Source organism: Archocentrus centrarchus, chromosome 24 (genome assembly GCF_007364275.1).
Source record: "Archocentrus centrarchus isolate MPI-CPG fArcCen1 chromosome 24, fArcCen1, whole genome shotgun sequence".
Lineage (NCBI taxonomy): Eukaryota > Metazoa > Chordata > Actinopteri > Cichliformes > Cichlidae > Archocentrus > Archocentrus centrarchus.
In genome coordinates this window covers 16059557-16082851 of record NC_044369.1, presented here as the reverse complement: position 1 = coordinate 16082851, position 23295 = coordinate 16059557, and the positions used below count along the sequence as shown (strand labels likewise).

At 40.5% G+C, this 23295-nt stretch overlaps 2 protein-coding genes across 4 annotated transcripts in view; one reads left to right on the top strand and one right to left on the bottom strand.

The window, feature by feature from the left end:
* The first annotated feature begins 1374 nt into the window (after positions 1-1374).
* smyd2b (SET and MYND domain containing 2b) lies at positions 1375-15703 on the top strand. 2 transcript variants are annotated; one of them, XM_030721108.1, is made up of 12 exons: positions 1375-1571; positions 3733-3796; positions 5862-5972; positions 6072-6132; positions 9154-9278; positions 9840-9907; positions 11032-11134; positions 11830-11940; positions 12988-13108; positions 14168-14342; positions 14612-14720; positions 15250-15703. In XM_030721108.1, exons 1-12 carry the CDS (start codon positions 1402-1404, stop codon positions 15328-15330), a joined length of 1299 nt encoding a protein of 432 aa, XP_030576968.1. In that variant the 5' UTR covers positions 1375-1401; the 3' UTR covers positions 15331-15703. The 2 variants fall into 2 exon arrangements, with proteins under 2 accessions (XP_030576968.1, XP_030576969.1); XM_030721109.1 differs by lacking the exon at positions 5862-5972.
* Positions 15704-15785: 82 nt separating this feature from the next.
* Positions 15786-23295, bottom strand: part of LOC115774062 (tyrosine-protein phosphatase non-receptor type 14) — a 44605-nt gene continuing 37095 nt past the window's right edge. For both annotated transcript variants that reach the window (XM_030721107.1, XM_030721106.1), the window contains 5 exons: positions 22439-22657; positions 18523-18651; positions 18075-18309; positions 17791-17954; positions 15786-17427 (listed from right to left, as the gene is read on the bottom strand). In XM_030721107.1, the coding sequence (XP_030576967.1) occupies positions 17299-17427; positions 17791-17954; positions 18075-18309; positions 18523-18651; positions 22439-22657 (876 nt within the window). In that variant the 3' untranslated portion in view covers positions 15786-17298. The remainder of the gene's footprint in view (positions 17428-17790; positions 17955-18074; positions 18310-18522; positions 18652-22438; positions 22658-23295) is intronic.

Here is a 23295-nt window from a genome sequence, read left to right as displayed (position 1 = left end):
TGGGAGTCACTCCTGTCAGCTAGGAACAGGAAACTGAGGCTACGATTGGCAAAAGATCACCAAAATTAGACAATAGTTGAGTGGAAAAATTGCCTGGTTCTGCTGCAACATGGATGTTATGGTCAGAATTTGGTGAAAACAACATGACAGCATGGCTCTATCCTGCTTTGTAGCAACACCTCAGACTGCTGGTGGTGTAATGATGCGTGGGATGTTTTCTCAGCACAGTTTGGCTCCTTAATAACAACAGAGCACCACTTAAATGCCACAGCCTACCTGAGTGTTGTTGCTGACTATGTCCATCCCTTATGACCACAGTGTCCCCATTGTCTGGTGGCTGCTTCTAGCAGGATAATGCACCATGTCACAAAGCTCAATCATCTCAAACTGGTTTCCTGTGCATGATATTGAGTTTACTGTACTCAAACACCAGATCTCAATCCAACAAAACACCTGTGAGATCTATTGGGAACTATTAATAAGGACCAAAATCTGTGAGTAATGTTTTTAGCGCCTTGTTGAATTCCATGTAATGAAGAATTAAAGCGGCTGAAGGCAAAAGAGGGTCCAACCCTATATTAGCAAGGTGTGCCTAATAAAGTGGCCGGTGAGTGTACAGTGACACAACCTCAGTGAGACTGTTGGTGGTCAGGCCAACAACACTGTGCACATCAATACACAGCGTGTAATAACGAAATAATGTCCAGAGCAATAACACGTCACTGAAATATAACAAAGCGCCAGTGAGGATGTCTCAAAACGTGTCGGTGTATTTGACTCACATTATTTGTCGCCCAAACGCACCATTCACGGAGCTGAAGAGCTGAACATCAGTGTCGCAAAGTGTGGACGTGCTGCTGTGACTGCTGTCGGTTAGTATCAGAAACCTCCACCTTCTCTGTTCAGTCTAGCCAAAGTATTGCTACTGCTTTCTTATAATGTGTGGTCCAGCAACAGTTTCATTTTAATCACACTAATGACAGCAGGCTAAAGCCTCACAGCTCGCTAAGAATGCCAAACATTTCTGTCAATTGTTACTATTGTAACTCCGTGTCCACAAGGGGCGATGTTGCAGTTTTGTTTTGTTTTTGGAAACTTGGAAATTTAATTAATCAATTTTTTTTTTTTTTAAGTCCAGTTGTTAAATAAGTAAGCTTGTGCGGTCATGAGTGACTCTTGCTGAGGGGCTTAATACTTTAACAGCAGTGAAATCAGTGTGTGGCTCCTAAAACCTGTTGGCTGCTTGTTTGCTGAGTCCATTCTGTGCCTTTGGATGTCACAGTGAACTATTATTGGGCTGGTGACGCCCTAACACTTGAAGCTGGGATGCCACATCCCCCTTCTCTTCCAAGTCTTCGAGGCTCATCATTTTAAGAGAAGACAACCCGGACGAGAGGCGCAATGACGGGCAGCATCGAGGGAGTCGAGAGGTTCGATAGCCCGGGAAAGGGACGAGGGCTCCGCGTAACCAGACCATTTAAAGTTGGAGAGCTCCTGTTTTCCTGCCCTGCGTACTCCTACGTGCTGTCAGTGAAAGAGAGAGGCTGCTGCTGCGAGTTCTGCTTCACCAGGTCACCACGTTGTTAAATGCATCTTTTCCAGTGATGTCTAATGTCGTTAATCAGACTCTTCTGCAGCACCTCATTACATATAGCCTATTGCATGTGGTTAACAAACTCCTTCTTTAAGGATGTGTTGAGGCCAAGTTGGCTCATTCTCATAAAATGAGCACTCCATAAAAATCTATTTCGGTTCGGTTGTGCCTTTGGCTCATCTTTCTAAATGATGGTTCCTACAGACCCCCTTCTTTTGCATGTCTAAGTGCATTCTCTTGGAAAATTAGTCACTATGATTATCCTTTTTAAGGTACTTATTAATAGTGAGGAAGATTTGTAATTAATGCTCTACTGGTGATTTGTTCTGCCGGATCATAAAAATGTTTTCTATTTAAACACAAATACAGGTGACTGTTTTTTCCTGATGTCATTTCACATGCGATTTTAACCACATTAACTCCTAGTGGTGTGCATTGTTGGAGTTATTACTTAAAAAAAATGAATGTATTACAATTACTCATCACTTACTACCTATTTATTACATTGTAGTCACTGAACCACCAGTTAAGAATACTGTAACATTAAACCCAATACCCACATGTCAGGAAAAATTCCTCTCCTAATAAGGACACCTAAAAGAAGAGCTTTCGACTTTTCCCGTCACATTTTTGTTTTTGCACACAAATTTTTTTTTTTTGAAATAATGTGCATATCTCCTCAGAAGTTGTACAGTAGATCACTCTGTAATTTTTATCCTACCTTCAGCAAAAACTGAAGTCAGGACACTGTTGTGCAAGTGCATGAAAAAGATACATTTAACTAAAAAAATTGTGAGTGTGCCAGTGCACCTGCTGAGCTGTCAGCAGCCAATAAGAGCCAGAGGACAGAGCCAGCTTTCTTGAGGTTGCCAGTATTGGGAGAAAGATGGTAGAGTCACAGCTAGAAACGGTGTAGAATGGTCATTTTAATAGCAAGGGAATTTTGTTTTGGCCTTTTGATTATGAAAGGCCAAAACATTTACAGGCATCCTGTTTGCACAATAATAGTCAGAAATTGAGACACTGAGGCAATCACAAGAATGCATTATAGAAAGCCAGTATCTTTTATAACCCCTAAAATGCAGCTTTAATATTTGTGAGCTTTTATTTTGACAGTCTAGTACAATTTGGCAAACAGTATAAAGAATGTTGACTTCTAGTCTGAATTTAGTTTGAAAGTCAGGTAAACGTCCTGTAAAATTTGTGTTACAGGAAGTTTCTGTCACTTTAATATTTAAAACTGTAAAGTAGCAAGAGTCAAGGTAAGATACAGAGCCTGTTTCACACATTTGCATCTTTACAGTCTGCACAGCCCTCTCTAGCACTGGACCCTTGGTTTGTATTTTAAAAATTAAACATTTCTCCATGAAACATTTTAAAGTGAAAAACATATAGTCTGGCAATGAGATGATCACAGTTTCAGGGTTTTAACCTTCTCAATCTCAGAGATTTGTGCAATATTTTAGTAAAAAAAAAAAAGAAGAAATTGTTTAGAGAGGCTTTAAATTGGCTTTGATGCTAAGATAACGTGGCCATGGTCCTTGGTGGCACGCTCAGCTTTGCACAGTTCAGTGGTAAGTTGAACCCTCGAGAGATTTTAAAGAAGGTTAAAATGAAGCACTGAGTAACAGCTGCTCTTTGCAATAGGTAGTTTTTGTCTGCCATCTTTTCCTACTGCTTGCTCCAACCACCGAGCAGCTTATGTAAACCTGCTGTGACTGCAGACAGTAAGCGTCTCAGAATTATACTGGTGAACTTTTTGACTGCTTTACTTATTCAGTGTGTTAAAAAGACAGCTGGCCTGTCAGAGGCTCTGCTCTATTAATACCACAGAATGTTTTAAAGCCCTTCATTGCTATCAGTTACGACAGGCCACCAGCAACTGCTATTTCTTGTCTCCAATTTATGGAGTAAAATCTTTAAATGTCTATACTTGCACGCTTGACATAACTAAATACTATTACATTACTACATAGTAGTAGAAACGTAACCAGATGCATACATATGGATACACTGACAAGAATGTCAGTGTATCCATATAAACAGTTCTGGGGTGTGATGATTTAGATGGTCTTAGGGTGATTTCTTTTATATCTATAAGGTCATTTTTTTTATTTGTTTGTTTTTGTAATTTGTAGGAAACAGGGGTTGGCAAAATGTGGCAAATGCAAGAAAGCCTTCTACTGCAATGTGAAATGCCAGGTAAGAAATCGTTTGAGAAAGGAGTGAATCCTGTAAAGTTACAACTCTTTCTGTGAGGATTCTTTAATGGGGTGCATATGAGCCTTAGTGACTTTATTCACCATATCAATTCAAAAGCAAATGGATAAGTGAGAACAAGGAATTAGAAATGGTAAAATCATCCATCCATCTTCTTTCGCTTATCCAGTTCAGGGTTGTGGGGGCGCTGGAGCCTATCCCAGCTGCCTATCCCCGCTGCCACAGGGCGAGAGGTGGGGTACACCCTGGACAGGTCGCCAGTATGTCACAGGGCTAACATAGAGACAGACAACCATTCAACTCATATTCACACCTATGGCCAATTCAGGATCACCAATTAACCTAACCCCATTAACTGCATGTCTTTGGACTGTGGGAGGAAGCTGGAGTACCTAGAGACAACCCACACAGACACGGGGAGAACATGCAAACTCCACACAGGAAAGTCATAGCCAGCCAACAGTGCTAACCACTGCACCACCATGCTGCTAAAATCACAATAAATATAAACCACTGAGAATACTGCCCAGTATTGTGACAACAATACCCCATCAGCCTTTTTAGACTGAGGGGTCAAAAGTTTAAGTATCTGACTAGGATATGCCTCCTGGAGGAGCCCCTGGGGCAGACCCAAGACAAGCTAGATAGATCATATCTCTTGGCTGGCCTTGGAGCGCCTCAGTGTTCCCCCCCAAATAAGCTGGAGGAGGTGGATGGGGAGAGTGAGGTCTGGTCTCTCTGCTTCCGTGTGGCCTGGCCACGGATAAGCGGAAGAAAGCACTGGCAGCTGACAGTATTTCATTTGTATTATGCAATGGCACAATATTAAAAAAATCATCAGATACATATTAAAACTTGCAGTTGTAAAGGTGTATTCCAGTAATTATAGAGGCAGGCTACACCCTAGTTAGGTCTCATGTCCACCACTGGGCCAACACATTAAAATGAATGAGCACAAATTCTCACAGCCACACCTATGGCCAAAATAGATCCACCAGTTGGATTGTGGGGAGAAAGCTGCACAGGTATGGGGGAAACAGGCAAAATCTACACAGAGAGGCCTCTTTGAGGTAGTAGGTTCAAACCCAGAACCTTGTCTGTGTAGGTTCTCAGTCAGGTTCATAGTAGTTGCTGGAGCTTGAAAAAAGGGGCGACTGGACTTTTTTTGTTTCTTGAAGACATTTCACCTCTCATCCAAATCCTCTCAAACTAAATCCTTAGGTAAATCCTAAGCTGTCAATAATGGTTAATGGGCCACACCTATACTCATGGAAATAGGGTTTATTATGTAAACAACTTTGCTTTGCCTGGTAATAGAGCAGACTGTGTTTTTTGACAAGACAGTTGCAAAAATTGTGCGTGAGTTTTAAAAAAAATAGCCACCGTAGAGAGGATGAACGAGTGGTGATGCCTCCTCAAGCCAGCCTCTATATTTCTGCTTCACTACTACTAAAGCTGCAGGAGGCAAAACTCTATAAAAACAGATCCCAGAGGAGGTGTAGCAGTCTAGTTCTCTCTCTAAGACCAATCAAATTACAATTTATTTAGAAAGGTTATCATATCTTTCATCCTATGGCATTAAAATATGTCACCGACAGACAACATTTGTCATTATTCATGTGCCTTCTAATGTAGTCTCAGCAGACTCCTATCTTAACTGAACTTTGCACTACAAATCATTTATTCTATGCAGTTCTATATGCATGTGACATATAAAATATGTGTATACAACATGCTGTATTACAGAATGTGCAGGGTTCAATGTTGTTTATAAAATTGGGGACTTAGCAGATAACTGAGTGGACCATTGGAGGAGTAAAGAGGCAAAGGTAACATTAGATTAACAGAGTACCAGCATGTCACCATGCTACAGCTTAATGCTACAGCTGGTAGTGTCACTTAGGAGTTGCCAACTGTTAGGCCTTCTGTTGTAGTGGGACATAAACTGTCAATAGTTGACTGAATTGAATGTACTCAAATTTCACTTGGCCATAAAGTAAAGAGCTGCGTTTTTTGTGTACTATTATTATATTCACGTGCTCTTTAGAAAGGGGACTGGGCCATGCACAAGCTGGAGTGTTCAGCAATGATTGCTTTTGGAGAGAACTGGGGCCCGTCAGAGATATCCCGCCTGGTGGCTCGAATCCTTGCAAAGAAGGTTGGGCAGTTAGTAATACACCATCTCTTTCTGAAGCACCTCTACCACACGCTGGGGTTCATTAAGGTCATTTCTGCTAACTGTGCCTGTTTTCTGCAGAAAATTCAGAAAGAACGATGCCTTTCTGAGAAGATGTTGCTCATAGGAGAGATACAATCACGTGAGTACTTACTAATTTATAACACAGGAGGAAAAGGATACATCATTTCTTAATGGTGATTTGGCTGTGATTGCTCTTAATGGACTTTATGCACTTATCTTTCCACCTGCCCGGTGTCTGTGCAGAATATCTTTAAACACTCTACAATTTTACTTCAGTCCTACAGGTCCCCAGATAACCTCAAGGTATCTCAGAGAAACAGCCACATCTATATATATACTATAGATGTGGGTCAAGTGGTTTTCAGACTACGTAACAGCTGTATATGCTTGGATGTGAAACAGGAGCTCTTGGACACGAAGTGCAGACTGCATAAGTTTCTCTCAAGTCAAATGATCTTTGACTAAGTTAACAATAAGAAAACTTATGGCTTTTAGTTCAGTTCAAACAATAAAAACTACATTAAGCTAAATTCTGTGTCAATCCAAAGAAATCCTGTACAGTACAGTTCAGTACAAATAGAACATGACATTCATGCAGTACTATGCAAAGCTCTTCTTTGGATGTTGGTTGCCTTTTGTTCTGTTCTCTGTTAAGATGATCCCACACTGCTTCAATAATCTTGAGGTCCAGACTGAGGGGAGGCCAATCCATGACTGATAAGTGTTCCACTTTGTGTTTTTCCATCCAAACACACATTGCATTGGCAGTGTGATTGTGTGATTGGGGTTATTGTCATGCTGAAAAATGAACCCCTTTTTGGAATTTGACATATCTCAGCCTTTTCTCCCTGTTTCCCTTCCTTAAGAATGGCTTCTTGACAGCCACCCTTCCACTGAGACCATTTCTGACGAGGCTTCAGCAGTAGGTGGATCAACTGAAGGTCCAGATGCATCTCTCACATCCTGTGTCCGGTCTTTGCTGGATTTTTTCCCAGTTCATAAGGACATGACTTTCAGATACTGTTCATCTACTGTAATTTTTAGGCCTACCTCGTCTTTTGTCCTCCAATTTTTCAGTTCCCTCAGATTTTTTACCGACACACTGCACGCCATGCTGAGCCAAGTTTTCAGGCGATAGCTCTTTAAAAATCACATTGTTGGTGGAAAAACACCATTTTATACCTGTTAAACTGTTATCTTTGTTTTTGTTGTTATTGTTGTTTGTTTGTTTTTTTGTAGATCCAACTAAAGAAATTCTAACTAATGATGAATTTTTGTGACAGGCAACTAGTAACAAAGTGCCCCAAGATACAATTTAAAATGGGTTCATATTGGGTTATGTGTAGACACAGCACTGGTTAACCCCTTCAGTTAAGTGCATTTTCTTATGCTTGAATGATTCATGGGTCAGTGTTAAGTGGCTTTACAAACAAAAACATCCATTCATCCATTTTCTTCCACTTATCCAGTTCAGAGTCGCAGGGGGACTGGAGCCTATCCCAGCTGCCGTAGGGCAAACATTCCTATGAAAATGGTCACGTACAAAGACTGGACTGAAAATGAGTGAAAAAGCAGCCAATGTCCAAAGAAACACTTTCAAAAGTCTTCAGAAAGCCTGGAGAAACTCTGGCTCCTTCGAAGCAAAATGAAAAAGAAATGAGGGGTGGCTTGAGACCTTTGCACAGTATTTTATAAGACAAAATCTCACCATCAAGGTTTTTCACGGGTCTGTCACACACTGGGGTCTGTGTGGAGTGCAGTGGTGGACCCAAAATGGTGAAGACACAAAGCATAGGATTCAAGGGAAAGCAAGTTTTGATTCCTGAAGTCCATAAAAATCATAAGGGGCATAGAGAAGTAAAGATTACAGAGGACTGCATGCGGAGAATATAGCATATACATAGCGTAGGAACAGAAACAATAGTTGCATTCACAGATGATGTGACCAAGACAAACAGGAAGACAAGACTATTTATACACTGAGGCCACTGAGGAAATGAGAAACAGTTGTGGACCAAGACACACTAGTGAAGGCAGTCAGAACCCTCACAAAGCAGGAAGTAACACCGAAGCAAGGCATGAAAGAAAACTAACCTTCAAAGTAAGACAAGAAATAAATTAGAGAAATAATTCAGACATGAACAGAAGCACTTATCAAGAAGTCAGACTGGAGGAACCAAGACATTAACACAGAAAGGAGACATAGGGAGGAACAGACAAGGAAACACTGAGGGAACTGAACACATGAGAAAAAACAAACTCAAAACAGGAGCAAAATTAAAGAAAAGGAAAAAGGAAAAGGTGTACAAAAAGTGTTCCCATGAGCCAGCCCTAACTATAAGCTTAATCAAAATGGACAGGTTTCAGTGTAATCTTAAACTAGAGAGTGAGTCTGTCTCCCAAATCCAAACTTGGAGATGGTTCCACAGCAGAAGGCTAGACAGGCTCTGTCTTCTATTCTAATCTTAGAAACTCCAAGAGCCACAAGTAAGCCTGCGGTCTGAGAGGGAAATGCTCTACATTAGCTGCTACACACCTGCATCTCCAACCTAGCTTCTACTCAGTGGAGTGTTGTAATATTAGTGAGGAGAAGGGCATAACAACACAGTTTGTCTGTGTATGTGTGATACTTTGATCCTGGCAGGTAATGGTATATATATATATGGATGACATGGTGACATATATTTCTGCCATGCATAGGTCGTGTAATGAAGGAATGAAGGCTGTTTATTCCAGTCAGTTTACAGCTGGGAAAGATTAACACCATGGGAGTCAGAGGATGGCGACAACCAACTGCCAGTCATCTTCAGAGTAGCTGTAGTGGCAGTGGATCTTCAAAGTTAGGTATAAATCAGGTTCATTCTGTAATGTTTAATCATTCAAATGTTAGAACTCTCAGCCTCAGTGTCTACATATGTGGCCTAAAGAGATGAGAGATAGGCATAATAGTAATAGTGTTTTATGCTGAAAGGTAGCGTCAGTGTGACCTCCCAATGCTTCCAGATAAGAGATCCCACCAACAGCTGCAACTGAACTAAGGAAATCTTCGGGTCAAATAAGTACAGCACCATATCCTGGGTAATGAAAGAGTAAAACAATAAAATCTTTAACATGAAAACCAACTGTCTTCTTGTAACAGACACAGAGGATGAAGATAATGAGAAAAGAGAGATGACCGAGGCAGACGTTGCTGGATTGCATCGCTTTTACTCCAAACATTTGGATGTGCCCGACCACAAAGAACTACTCACACTCTTCTCCCAGGTACTTCACACTCCATGAAAACATCAGTGACAAAACGTTATTTTAGATCCCCCCCCCTACTTTTTGCCTTGTAAGGTAGGTAGGGGAGAGTGGAAAGAGTTGCAGTATGTTGCATTCCTCAGAAACATAAGTGATGGCACTCATAGTGTAAATGCTTAGTTATACCGTCTAATTATGATACACTGAAGAGCTTAAATCTAAAATGAATGCAAGTACTATGCTATGAAGTGGTAAAGATTTTCTGTAACTGCTCTTGTGGCAGCTGAGCTGAAACAGGTGTCAGAGAAAGTGTTCAGCTGCATATCCAAAGCAGAGGGTGGTCAGGATTCATTAATTATCCACAGTCATTCTCTACAGTCATTTGGATTACCTCTGCATCAGCATGTCGATCCATACAGGATTTTGCTTACTTCTGGGTGGCATGTATCATACTTGGTGTGTCCAGCTAGTGCCTGATGTCTTTGCTGATAGCTAAGCAAAGCCACCACATCAAATTAGACCACACAGTTATAGTCTAATTCTCATTATAACTCCTGCTCTTCTTTGTGTTTTATTCAACAGGTTGCCTGTAATGGTTTCACAATAGAGGATGACGAACTTTCCCACTTGGGTACTGCAATCTACCCAGAGTAAGAAGGAAATGTCACAGTTCGTGCATATGAGCACATTTTGAGAGAGGACACAAATGCTAGGGACAAGAGAGGTCGGAAAATCCAAAGGCATGGGCAAAAACTTATAACACAATAACATATAGCAAATATAGCTGCAAGTAGCGAGACCTGACAGTTGCTAGGAAGCAATTTGTGAGAATAGCTAGGAAGAGGTGTTAAGATCTGCCAGCAAGTTAGATGGTAAAACACACTCTTTTTAAATTACAGCTTGGCATCTGAGCAGTGTTGTCAATGACTTTGTTGAGTAAAATGCCCAAAAGATGAAGCTCTCATGGGTCTTAGTTTGTGTTTTTATTAAAGATTGAAACACAGTTGAAAATATACACTCGTACTGTAACATGTGTATGTGATACATGTTGAAGCTGGTCCATTGGAAATGACTGTTGAATGAGGAATTGTGTAAATGAGTCTGCTTGTTTGATACGGTGAGCCCGTCCATTCAGTCTGTGAGGAGCTGTGGTTAATGGGCTTCTCTGGTTTGTTCCATGTTTACAGACATTACAGTTGTCGTTATGTTACTTTGGTGGTAGCCTAGTTGAAGAAGATGGTGGGAGTTTCCAGCATAAGCTTAAATAAATGTGTCCATTCCCCCGACCTCTGACTCAATTGTGCTGATCAAAAACTGGATTATTGATTACTGTTATATGATATTATATTTATACTTAGTGTGTGTGTGTGTGTGTGTGTGTGTGTGTGTGTGTGTGTGTGTGTGTGTGTGTGTGTGTGTGTGTGTGTGTGTGTGTGTGTGTGTGTGTGTGTGTGTGTAAGAGAGTGTGAGATGCTGTGTTTGCTCGGCTACGATGTGACTTTAAGGGCTAAGTGAAGCTGAATTTGCCCGCTCTGTTCTATGCTGAGGTATTTCCAACATGCAGCCCTGGTAATAACATACGTCAGTGCCATGCAAGACCTCTCTGCAAGCACAGTTGTAGCATGGTTGTAATACCACTTAAAAAGGGATTGTGCAATTGGTAAGAGCAATATTAAATCTCTCTTCTCCCACTTTAACCAGTGTAAGAAATGGGTAAGTAAGTTACTTTTTTTCAAATCTCTTCCTTTCTTCTGGTATCTTTCTCTCTGTACAGCGTGGCACTGATAAACCACAGTTGTCTTCCCAGCGTCATAGTCACATTCAACGGGACATCGGCCGAAGTTCGGGCGGTTCAGGACATGAAACCAGGAGATGAAGTGAGGAAAAGAGACAGCTGCCATTAGAGGGGGTTGGGTCTTGATTCTTTTTTTTTTCTTTTAAGTGTGTGTGAAAGACTGGGCTGGGCTTCTTACGCCCACTTCTTCTTCTTACCGTGCTAATTATATCAGAGTGTTTTGTTGATGAATATCGACTGAACAGCTTTTGTATTGGTACAAATCTAATAATGTTTTATGTTCAAATTAAACTGTGTAATAACAACTTTATTATAATATTTTAAAAGTACAGCTAGAAAAATGGGGAAACAGCTAGCCTCGCAAAGGTAACAAGTTATAATAATAATACATTTATTTGTATAGTAATTCACCAACTGTACTCATCTTGTTTGTTTAATCTGGATAAAACGGATTAAACAAACAAGCAAATTGTAATTATTCCTGAAAACAAACACATGAAGAACCACATGAATGACACACCAGCCTAAAGCTTGTGAAGGGATGAGTAGAGAATTGCAGCAGTAATATAGTACCAGGTCAATGATGGCTGTCTCAAGAAAAGCAGGGGTTCTGGTTTGAAGGAGGGATGTGGCAGCTGATTTGAGTAGGGTTATTTTTAGCAAGACCTTTGGTTTGCATTTTAGGAGCTATGTGGCAGCAAAGAAGAGTCGAAGATGTCAGTGACAGAGTGCTTTATTTTGAATGTGTATGTGTTTGTGTGTTAATTTCCCTTTTAGGTGCTCATCAGCTACATAGACCTCCTCTATCCAACAGATGACCGCAATAACAGGCTGAGAGAGTCCTATTACTTTACCTGCGACTGCCAGGAATGTAAAAGCAAGTCCAAAGTAAGAGCTAGTAAAAAGTAGAATGCAGGCGAAATGAAATAATGTCACACAATTACCGTAGATTTGCACATCCATGATACATATGTCCCATTCCACCACATCCCAATTGTGCTCTGTTGGATTGAGATGTGGTGACCATACAGTGAACTCATCGTCATGTTCAAGAAACAAGTTTGAGATGATTTGTGACATTCCTGCTGGTCATAAAGGGTTGGCAACAATGCTCATGTAGGCTGTGGCATTTAATCAATGCTCAGTTGGGGGACCAAAAGTGTGCCAAGAAAATATCCGCCACACCATTATAACACCACCACCAGCCTGTAACATTGATACAAGGCAGGATGAGTCCATACTTTAATGCTTTCTAAGCCAAATTCTGGCCCTACCGTCCAGATGTTGCAGCAGAGGTTGAGACTCATCAGACCAGGCAGTGTTTTTCGACTTATCTGTTGTCCAGTTTTGGTGAACCTGTGTGAATTTCAATCTCGGTTTCCTGTTCTTAACTGACAGGATTGGCATCTGGTGTAATCTGGCTCAAGGTTTGATGAGCTGTGCTTTCAGAGAGGCTCATCTGCATACCTTGGTTGTAATGGTGGCTATTTGAGTTACTGTTGCAATCCTATCTGCTCAGTCTGTCTGGCCATTCATCCATGACCTCTGACATCAACAAGGCATTTTCACCCAGAGCACTGCTGCACTGCAGACCATTCTCTGTAAACCTTACAGATCATTATGCAGGAAAATCCCAGTAGTTTCCGAAATACTCAGACCAGCCTGTCAGGCATCAACAACCATGCCACATTTATATCACCTTTCTCTCCCATTCTGATGCACAGTTTGAACTCCAGCAGGGCATCTTGACTATGTCTATATGCCTAAATGCACTGAACTGCTGCCATGTGATTGGATCATATTTGCATTGACAAGCAGGTGAACAGGTGTACTTAACAAAGTGGCCAGAGAGTTTATAACTGAATAATTTGAAGACAATTCTTGAGGTAGATTTTTTTTTGACTCTCATGTTCTGTCTCCTGTCTTCATCTATAGGACAAGATAAAGTTAAAAGTTCGTAAGCGCAGTGATTCCATTGAGCCAGATGTCATCAACAACATGGTTCGCTACGCCAGGAAAACTATCAGAGAGTTCCGGGCAATCAAGCACATAAAGAATATCCTTTAATATATCAGGAGATATCATTTTTTCTTTAAAGGTTTATCATAAATTTTATATCGACCAAAAGGTGAAGAGTCTCTCCAAGAAATACTGATAACAAACAGAAACATATCAGCAGCAGTTCAGCATTTAATAAGCTTGTCTTTGACTCTGCTGAATTCCATGTTTGCCTGCTTTATTCTGGTTAGTGTCTCATAATTATTTACTTATAGATAAAATATCTGCTTGACATGTAATAGTGCACATTTTTACCAGGAGCAACACCATGACAAAGTCTGTCTGTTATCGTTGTGTTGCAGACACTTAACACTTAACCCTGTAAAACCGAGTATATCTTATTTGGTACATAAGTTTTTGTGGGTTTTTGAAACCACAGTGAACGATCAGTGAAAAACCTGAATAAATGAACAATCAGTTTTTAAGCAATATATTGTACAAAAATGCCTGATAAAATCCCAGCTCACCCCTACGGGCGGTCTTTTTGCCCTCCAAGCTCAGGTCCTCTACCAGAGGCCTGGGAACTTGAGGGTCCTGCACGGTATCTTAGCTGTTCCCAGTATCGCGCTCTTCTGGACAGAGATCTCGGATGTTGTTCCAGGAATCTGCTGGAGCCACTCTCCCAGTTTGGGGTTCACTGCCTCGAGTGTTCCGATTACCACGGGGTCCACTGTTACCTTCATCTTCCACATCCTTTCCAGCTCCTCTCTGAGCCCTTGGTATTTATCAAGCTTCTCGTGTTCCTTCTTCTTAGTATTGCAACATCTATCACCAAGACCTTCTTCCTTTGTTTGTTCACCACTACGATACCCGGTTGGTTAGCCATCACAACTTTGTCTGTCTATATCTGGTCATATGTGTGTGTGTGTGTGTGTGTGTGTGAGAAATTGGATTTTTGGGCAATTATTTCATGGTACAGGCTTACGGGTTAAGAGGAACTACAACAGAAGCAGATTTCAGTACTTTAGAAGATGTTGTTATGACTGTTTGAAATAAAGATAACATAAAGCCCATTTCAGTCTTTTGCTGTCAGCTTGTAGCCTTGACTCAGTGGCACCCCCTACTGAGTTGCTGGAGATGTGTGAGCAGAGCCTGGAGGAAATGGGAGCTGTCTTTGATGACTCCAATGTGTACATGCTCCACATGACATACCAAGCCATGGGGGTTTGCATGTACATGCAAGATGCAGATGGAGCTGTCAGATATGGCGAGAAGCTTCTCAGACCTTACAGGTACTAGAATTTTTTATTTATTTATTTATTTTTTTTGGGGGGGGGGGGTATGAATTATCCTAAAACAAAAAGGCCACAATAGTATTTTTTACTGTCACCTTACAGTGTCTAAAAATCAAAAATCTAAATTTTATATCTGCCTTAAGATAACAGTGAACCCTTGTCATATCAGTTCATTAAAATGCTATGTGGTATGTTGTAGTTTTTTCCATATTATAACTTTTCTAATCATTTGAGTAAAGCTGGTATATGATCTTGGTTCTATACAGCCAGCTGTATCCACCTTACTCCCTCAATGTGTCATCCATCTACCTGAAACTGGGCCGACTGTATTTGGGCCTACAGAGGCATTCAGCGGGCATCAGCGCTCTCAAGAAGGTGAGATGACCTATGAGCTTTTACACTGTTATAGCATCAGCCATTTGAAATCACAGCTATGTGTAAAAGTGAAAGTAAGTGCATTTTCACACTCACACTGTGAAGAGAGGAGCTGGAACTAAACAGCTTTGTAGCCTTAAGAAAACCACTTATCAGTGTGGTTAATTAGAAGGGATTTACTCTCATGATCTGGGGTCACTGGTCAGGTGTTGTGTGCCCAAAATGAGGTCAGCTGACTACCTGAATGACCAACTTTTCTTCCTTGATGGCACAAGCATATTCCAAGATGTCAGTGCGAGGATTCACCAGCCTCAGATTGTGAAAGAGTGGTTCAGGGAGCATGAGACATCATTTTCACGCATGGATTGGCCACCAGAGTCTGGACCTTGATCCTTTTGAGAATCTTTGGGATGTGCTTTAGAAGACTTAACGCAGTGGTCCGGCTCACCCATCATCAGTACAACATCTTAGTGAAAAAAAATGCAACTCTGGCTGTTATTTAACAATACATTTACTTGTGTGTCCACAGGCGATGGCTATAATGGAGGTGGCTCATGGGAAGGATCACTTTTACATTACAGAGTTGCGTAACCTGATCGCACAAAAATGAGGAGAACAGAGAAGTGTAACAATCCTTATTGACTGCATACACTCCTTATTTAGGCGCTTCTCAGAACTTTAGGCACTGTTTTATGCAAATAATTTATTATTGGATTTTTAGAGTATGGCTTCATTGTTACGTATGCAACAACCTATCAGTTAGATACTTTTGTGACAAGCATTTATTGTGGAATCTGCAAAGAAATCTGACTTTGTGAAATCATGTAAATAACTTTGATTTTGATTTGGCTTAAGACTACAGCTGGTCCCTGTAAATAGAGAGTTTAGTTGTTTACAGATGTATGTACACAGGAGGATTCATGCAAGCAAAATTCCTGTCCAATCAGGAGAGCTGCATAACCATAAATAAGATGAACATGCCACAGTGACAGTGGATGCATTAGCGTCTCATATTACTCCCTTCATCAGATTTCACTGTTTCACTGTGACCTCGATGCTGCACTCTTAAAGAAAATAAGGCTTTATTGCATAATGAGCAAGTACAACAGCTTCAAACATGTTTGGGGAGAGAAAACAAGACTTAACGCACTGAAAATGCATATACAAAACATATGTACACATTCTGAAATGTATTTGGAAGTTTTGCCAAAAGGGAAAAAAAAAAAAAGAAGAAGAAGAAAACTTAAGGGGAAAAATTAAATATTAACAAACAGTGGAATGCTGTGTGAGAAAATACTGTCAAAGAGACCAGGAGTGCAATTAAACACTTGCATGTCAAGAGACCACGAAGCTTATATTTATCAGAGAATATATATACACTGAATTATAAAAATGCATGCATAGTTTACTATGTTGCGGTATTTTAAGGGTACCAAGTCAAGGAAAGAAACTATATAAAAACACTTGTAGAAATCTTTTTTTCACATGCCCCTTATGAACAGTTATGCCGGACATGGCTGGCTTTGCATTACAATTCAGAGAAGCGGAGAAGCATATTTAATGCAATATGCAAGAAAATGTTTTTGTTATTTGCAATGTCTCTTTTATCTTTCACAAATAAACCAAGACATCAGGCCTACTGTCATATCTTTAGCATAAAACTAGATGATCTTATAACAAAAAAAAAAGTAGTTTTAAGATGAAAAAAGCCAAAAACCAAATCAGCCTCGCAGCTTCTCTCTGTAATTACATAATATTACAATAAGGCACAATGATAAATTACACACAGTACTTAATGCATATGCACAAAGTCTTTGTTGGGGTATGTGTGTGAACAGATATATTATTAATCATCACCAATTCAGACAAACACTTTCAGAGTTTTGAAATGTTTTAGAAGTATGCTCAGAAGAGCCACTGGATCACAAGGAGATTTGATACATGAAAAAAAAAAATGCTTTGTGTATGTATGTGCGTTTTCCTGAAAATGAGGGAGCTTAATAGAAATGTCTCAAATGGGGTGCCTTCACAAAGAAAAAAATTGGGATTTTTTTTTTTTACAAAAAACATTTCAAAAGATCAGAATGTTCACATGACACAAGGTGGCCACAGTCTTTATAGAAATAAATAAAAACATTTGTTACACTGTCGAAGTAAATACTTGCTGTATGTATCAATACAGGAATAAAGCATCATTTTAGAACAGTGAGTTAAGAATACTTTTGTTTGGCAAACTCTTTCAGAGTATAGCAGTAAAAATGCTGCCACCTACTGTTCATGCAGCATAATGCAATTTCTAATGATGGCTAAATAACAAATGAGAAATGTACGGGGGGGTGGAGAGGAAAAATGTGAATGTACACTGATTGGGAGAAATGGTTGTGAATTTCTATACACGCCCACACAAATCCATTTCTCCCTTGAGGTGAGTTTTGGGTTAGAACTGATATAAGTATGAATTGCCACACAGAAAACACAAATCTCTGTTTTTGCTTACCACCGGCCACCAGTGTACTGTTTAGTTTACAGCTCTTGTGCTAATTTAAAGTACTCCAGGTCAAACGTCACGAGTCCCGGTTCAAATGAGGCGGGAGTTCTTGAGAAACTGTATAAGAACCTGGTAGACAAACTTATACTGGGAGATGGTCTGCACCATTAGCATCCGCTGCTGCCTCAGCTCTGATAACATCGTGGGAACCTCCACGGGCTGAAGGGGAGAGAAGGAGAAAATTAAAAATTAAAAAAATAAATAAAGTGAGAGCCGCTCAAATGTTTTCAACTGAGCTGTAACTTTGTGCAGTATGTGCATTTCCATGCTAAATACAATCAAATTAAATAAACGAGGGATAAATCATGCTTGGATTTATCTGGTCCTCATACTTGAATGAGAAAACGTACGTATGTATTGCATAAAATAGCCTGATTTGCCAAGCAGAAAACCTACTTTTAAACTATTCATATATCTTGTGATGGCCAAAGCAAACAAGAGATTCAAAAACTGTTCTACACTTTGACTTATTATTAAATTTGCTCTCTTAAATGCAGCAACTTAAGAACACCACCCACGCACCTCATTGTGCTCCAAACACCTGATCATGAGCTCAGTAAGGATGACCACCCCGGTACGACCTACTCCGGCACTACAGTGCACCACCACGGGTGGATTGAGGCTCTTTGAGGTGTCCAGCATTGAGTTAGTGTGCCTCCTCACAGACTGGATCTCCTCCAGGTACGCTGCAGAAAAAAAGAAGACAAAAGAATTCTTTAAAAGAATGAGCTCTTAAGCCGGCTCTATTCTCACTTAAAACTGATTAAGCATATTTTAATAAATGACGGGGGGGCAATCCCACTCACAGAGAAATCCCGGTACATATTCAGGACAGCCCTGCTCAGGCCAGTCTGTGTACTGTAGGTGCCAGACCGTCCTCTCCTGGCCAGACAGCAGGTGTTTAACCTTCAGCCCCGTAGTAGCGTAGCACCCCGAGTCCGTGCGAAATTTGGTGGTCACCTTGAACTTGCCATGAGTGGCTGAGTTGTGTTTGGAGCCCAGTTTAGGCCAGTAGCGGTGACTCTTGGACCTGCCGCCCTCCTAGATGAAAGGATGAGAAGTGAGTCATAGCTGATGGGAAGGAAGAAGAGAAGCGGATGAGGAAAAACAGACGTCAACAGTGAGCTCTGACACTTATAAAAAAACCTAAAGTCGCTGTGACACACACACCATCTCATTCATTTCTCTCACAGACAGCAAACTGTTGACAACAACAAAAAAAAAAAATCCACATCTGCGTGTGTGTGTGTATACCTCCTCAGCAGTAACCATGGCGATAACGTTGACCCCCTGCTCCCAGACCATCTGCCAGAAGTCGGCACAGGTGTTGGCTAGTGGACCCTGGGTGGCAATGTAGTGCCATTCCTCCCCTCTGATCATGACCTGGGAAGACATACAGAATCAATTAGTGGATATTACAGTGAGTGCGGTGCATTTGTAAATCAGCCTTTCATGTACAAACAAACACATTTTGTTTACCAAGAAATTAAGCTGAATGAAGGAAAACAAGCACATAAGCAGTTATAGAAATGAACATATAGATTTCAACAGTGAGTCCCAACCAGGACTACAAGTACCCAAGAGGGTACTTCTGCAGAAGGATGGGGGTAAGTAGAAACATTAGCTCATGTAATATTATTTAATTATTAAATCACAATTTAATTTGAGAATTGATAGCACCTGAACAGGCTGCTGCAGAAACATTAGCAGATAACTAAAAGTGAGCAGTTGACATAGACGTCCAATATGTGAAAAAGAAAGTTTTCACAGGATTCCATGCAGTCCACGCACACACTGCTTCAGTAGGAATTAAGAGGGAAAGTAGCAGCCAGGTGCTGCTAATCAAATGCACCTGATTAACTGATCATTGGCACATGTAAGCGCCTCTATAAAAGCAGAAGTTTGGGCAGTTTGCTGGTCTGGAGCATTAAGGTGTGTTTTAATATAATATCACAATCTTTCCAGGAGTGAAAGTCCCAGCAAATTCACTCCAAGGTCAGAGTGTGCAATGCTCAGAGAAACATCAAAACACCCAAGAGCTACGTCTCAAACTCTACAGGCCTCAGTTAGCATGTTATATGTTAAAGTTCATGAGAGTACAATTAGAAAAGGTATGGCTTGTTTGGAAGGGCCACCAGGAAGAAAGCCTCTTCTCTCTAAAAAGAACATGTCGGCACTGCTTAGGTTTGCAAAGTCGTATCTGAACAGACCACAAAACTCCTGGACCATTGTCCTTTGGATAGATGAGACCAAAGTGGAGATGTTTGGCCATATTGTACTACTCCATGTTTGGTGAAAACCAAACACAGCATATCCGCACAAACACCTCATACTAACTGGACCTGAGCACCTTGCAGTCATTGAGTCCAGACTTCAACCTGAATGAAATGCTGTGGTGGGACCTTAAGAGAGCTGAGCATAAACAAATGCCCACAACCCTCAAAAAGAAGTCACAAAAATAGCGACTAGCTGTTAAATAGCATAATTGTAGATTAGTAAAACAGCAGTAAAAGTAATTGATGAACGTAGTCATGGGTAAACAGCTGAAACAGTTTGTCAAATGATGAATGGTAGAGTGATGCAAAAAAAAAAAAACAAAACAAAAGCGGAGTCCAGATCCAGTTTAAAATGAGTCTGTCTCACAGAGCTTTGGAGGCACAGAACAGGCTGAAACCAATGCATTAGAAGCAATGACTGTATATAAACTATAATTAAAATATAGTGCACATTCCTATCAGAAGTTCAGCTAATAATCTCATCCACTGGAGGGCAGTATAAACACCTGTTACTTTTATCCGCAGTGAGACCTCTTTTCTTTCATTTATAACTCTATTAACTCCTTATCTCTAGTTTTCTTCCATTTCCCTTTGCTGATAACCATAACGCCACAAATAGCACTTAAATACTTTCAATCTTCAGCACACTCCAACCACAGAAACTTCAGCACTATTGCATAAAGTGGTTGTCTCAGCTGATTTTTCAGGTCACCTCGTGACTGTAAACACTGTATTAAGAGACTGATGGGGAATACACAAGGTCTTTTTGTTCTACGGCAGCCACCTTAAATGACAGGGGAGTAAGAGGGTTACACCGTGATAGGCAGTGATTCAGTGCTCCGCGAGTGCATACACACGGTATGCAGACGCACGCGTACGCACAAGCTTCTGCACACATAGTGTTTGCAAGTAAGCATGAATAAAGAGCCAGTGAGAGCGACTCAGGTTGTTTAAGAGGGTTTGGAGTTTGGACAGCATTCTTTGGGAATTCCACAAGCTCTGGGAGCTTAAAGGCACAAACAGCCTTCAATAGCTGCCTTTCATCCTCTCCTCCAAGCCATTCCCTGCTTAGCAATGACCACAACAAAGAGTAGAACAAAACTGAAAGCATCAACTTTATACTCTCTTTTCGTTTAGGCCGTATGATGTGGGTGTTGCAAAGCACTTTGAGACTGTTTAAGAGCCATGTAGGTAAACTTTAGTATCATAAAACAACTTGGGATATATATTTTACTATTGAAGTATTTCTTCTTAACACCCAATTATTATACAGACTGCCTGGACAAATTCTGTAATTTTTGCTGTCAAATTAAAAAAAATAAATAAATAAAATTCTCATCTGTCTGGAACATTTGAATTTTCTCTCTAGCACAAATGGTAAAGGAGTTACAGTCATTTGTCAACATGGCTGCCGACAGGCTGCCAAGTCTGACTTGCAGAGCTGGTAAAATACGAGCCACCAGAAGCCAGTCACAGATATAAAACTGTATGAGGTAATATGTCTTATCATCGCTGTCCAATGAAAAACATGTGTTTCTAATTTTGGTTCGGATATTTTCATATAAAGTAAAGACATCTTGATTCATGAGTTTAGCTTTGTAAGTTTGGATTGTGTTTTTATTTGGACACCACTCTCCAAAAATGTACAAATTTAATGGGCAGACACACAAAAGTCAAAGTTTTTCTTTGGACATTGGCTGCTTTTTCACTCATTTTCAGTCCAGTCCTTGTGCCTGATCATTTTCACGGAAATGTTTTGTTTGTTAGCACACCTGACACTGACTTATGAATCATTCAAGCATAACAAAAAGACGCCTAACTCAAGGAATGAGCCAATGTTATGTTGACACATAACACACAAATTAGCAAAGAACCAATTTTAAATTGCAACTTTAGGCTTTTTGTTACTAGCAGCCAGTCACAAAAACACATTTGTTCCAATTTCTTTAGCTAAATTTATAAAAAATCCCGAAGACAACATAGTTTCAGTTTCAAAGACATTTTCACTTTCCATTTGAGTATTTTTCCACCAACAAGGAAATTCCCAAAAAGCTACTAGCCAAAACCTTGGCATATCTCTGCATACTGTGCAATGTGTCATTAAAAAATCTGAGAATGCTGAACAAGTAGAGAATAGTGGCCATAAAGAAGCCATTCCTAAGAAAGTGAAACAGGGAGAAAAATCAGAGGCATGCCAAATTACATGAGAACTGGACTGAAAATCAATTGCAACAGATCTTACAAGTGATTAATCCAATTTTGAATTTGTGTTTCAAATTGTTATCAAGGTCAGGAGAGAGGTACAACAATGAGTGTCTACAGCACTGTGTAAAACACGGTGGAGGCTCTGTCATGGTTTGGGGCTGCATTTCAGCCAGCGGTGTTGGAAATGTTGTCAAAATTGATGGAATTATGAATGAAAAAGAAAGTACCATTTTGATCTACCATGCAATACCATCTGGAAATTTGCAACAGGTTCCTTTTTCTGCATGAAAATGATCTCAAACACACTGCCAATGCAGTAAAAGCATACCTGGATAGAAAAACACACAAATGGAATCATCATGGATTAGCCTCCCCAGAGCCCGGACCTCAACATTATTAAAGCAGCGTGAAATCATCTTGACAGAGATGGAGAACTATTCCTGAAGACTACTTAAAGGAAAGAAAAAAAAAACGTTGCCTAAGAGAGCTCAGGTTGTGTTGAAGAACATAGCTCGGTTTTTGCCTTACACACTATATTTCCATGCATGTTTGCAGATGTTCCAATAAATTGCTCCACCACATATTTCCCATTTTCCTAGAAAACTGTAAACGAATGACGCGTGACTCAAGACTTTTACACAGTACTGTAAAAGCCTGGATCACACAGAGATAAGTACTGCTGGGCATACCTTGATATGCGAGGCATTTATGTAGCCCGTGTTGTTCTCCTTGTTGGGTACAAGCTCAACTCGATTCTCCTCGTAAGGAACGACATCACGGAAACGGTTGCGCTCTGCATTTTCGGGTAGAGTTGCTGTTGTGAGAATGCAGTCTGCCCTCTTCTTGGGCACCTGCTCATACTCGGTGAAGACCCGCTCTTCTTCTAGCTTCAACTCCAAGGTCTTACACTAGAGACAGAGAGGGAGAGGAAAAGAAAGAAAAAGTAGAGGTCAGAGGTCTCTCTTTCAGTCCCCTAAAGAAGGCACTTTTTCATTTACATTACAGCATAACAAAGGCATTTTAATCCAGCACTGTCTTTTTAACACACTCACATTTCTAAACTCTCATCAGTCTCCTCATGATACTGAATCAATATAGTCAGAGAAGCGCAGAATACACGGCAGCAGCGGTGTTAGTTTTCCTGGTGTTTATTAGGCCAGTCATGTCTGGGAGGCCAGGCTCGCTCTGTCTGTCTCTCTTTCTCTGTGGCCTGCTCACTCTCTCTCTCAGGTCACATTCTTAACATACCAGCGGGCCCAGAGGCGATAAGCACCGCCGTGCCACACGTTCCACAGCCCACTTAGGGTTTGCCCCCATTAGCTTAGCAACAGTTGGGACAAAGGCTGGGATTCACACCTCCACACTCAAAAGGGAGCAAACACACTGGGGACGTATTTGAGAAGTGGAATTCATTAAAATGATGTGATTAACAGAGACTGTGAGTTTTGTTGTGACAAGACAAACGTTTTTTGAGCTTTAAAGCTTTTAGATTTATTATGTTTAAGTAAGTTTAAATAAATAAAGAGAGCTTATCCAGAACTGTAAC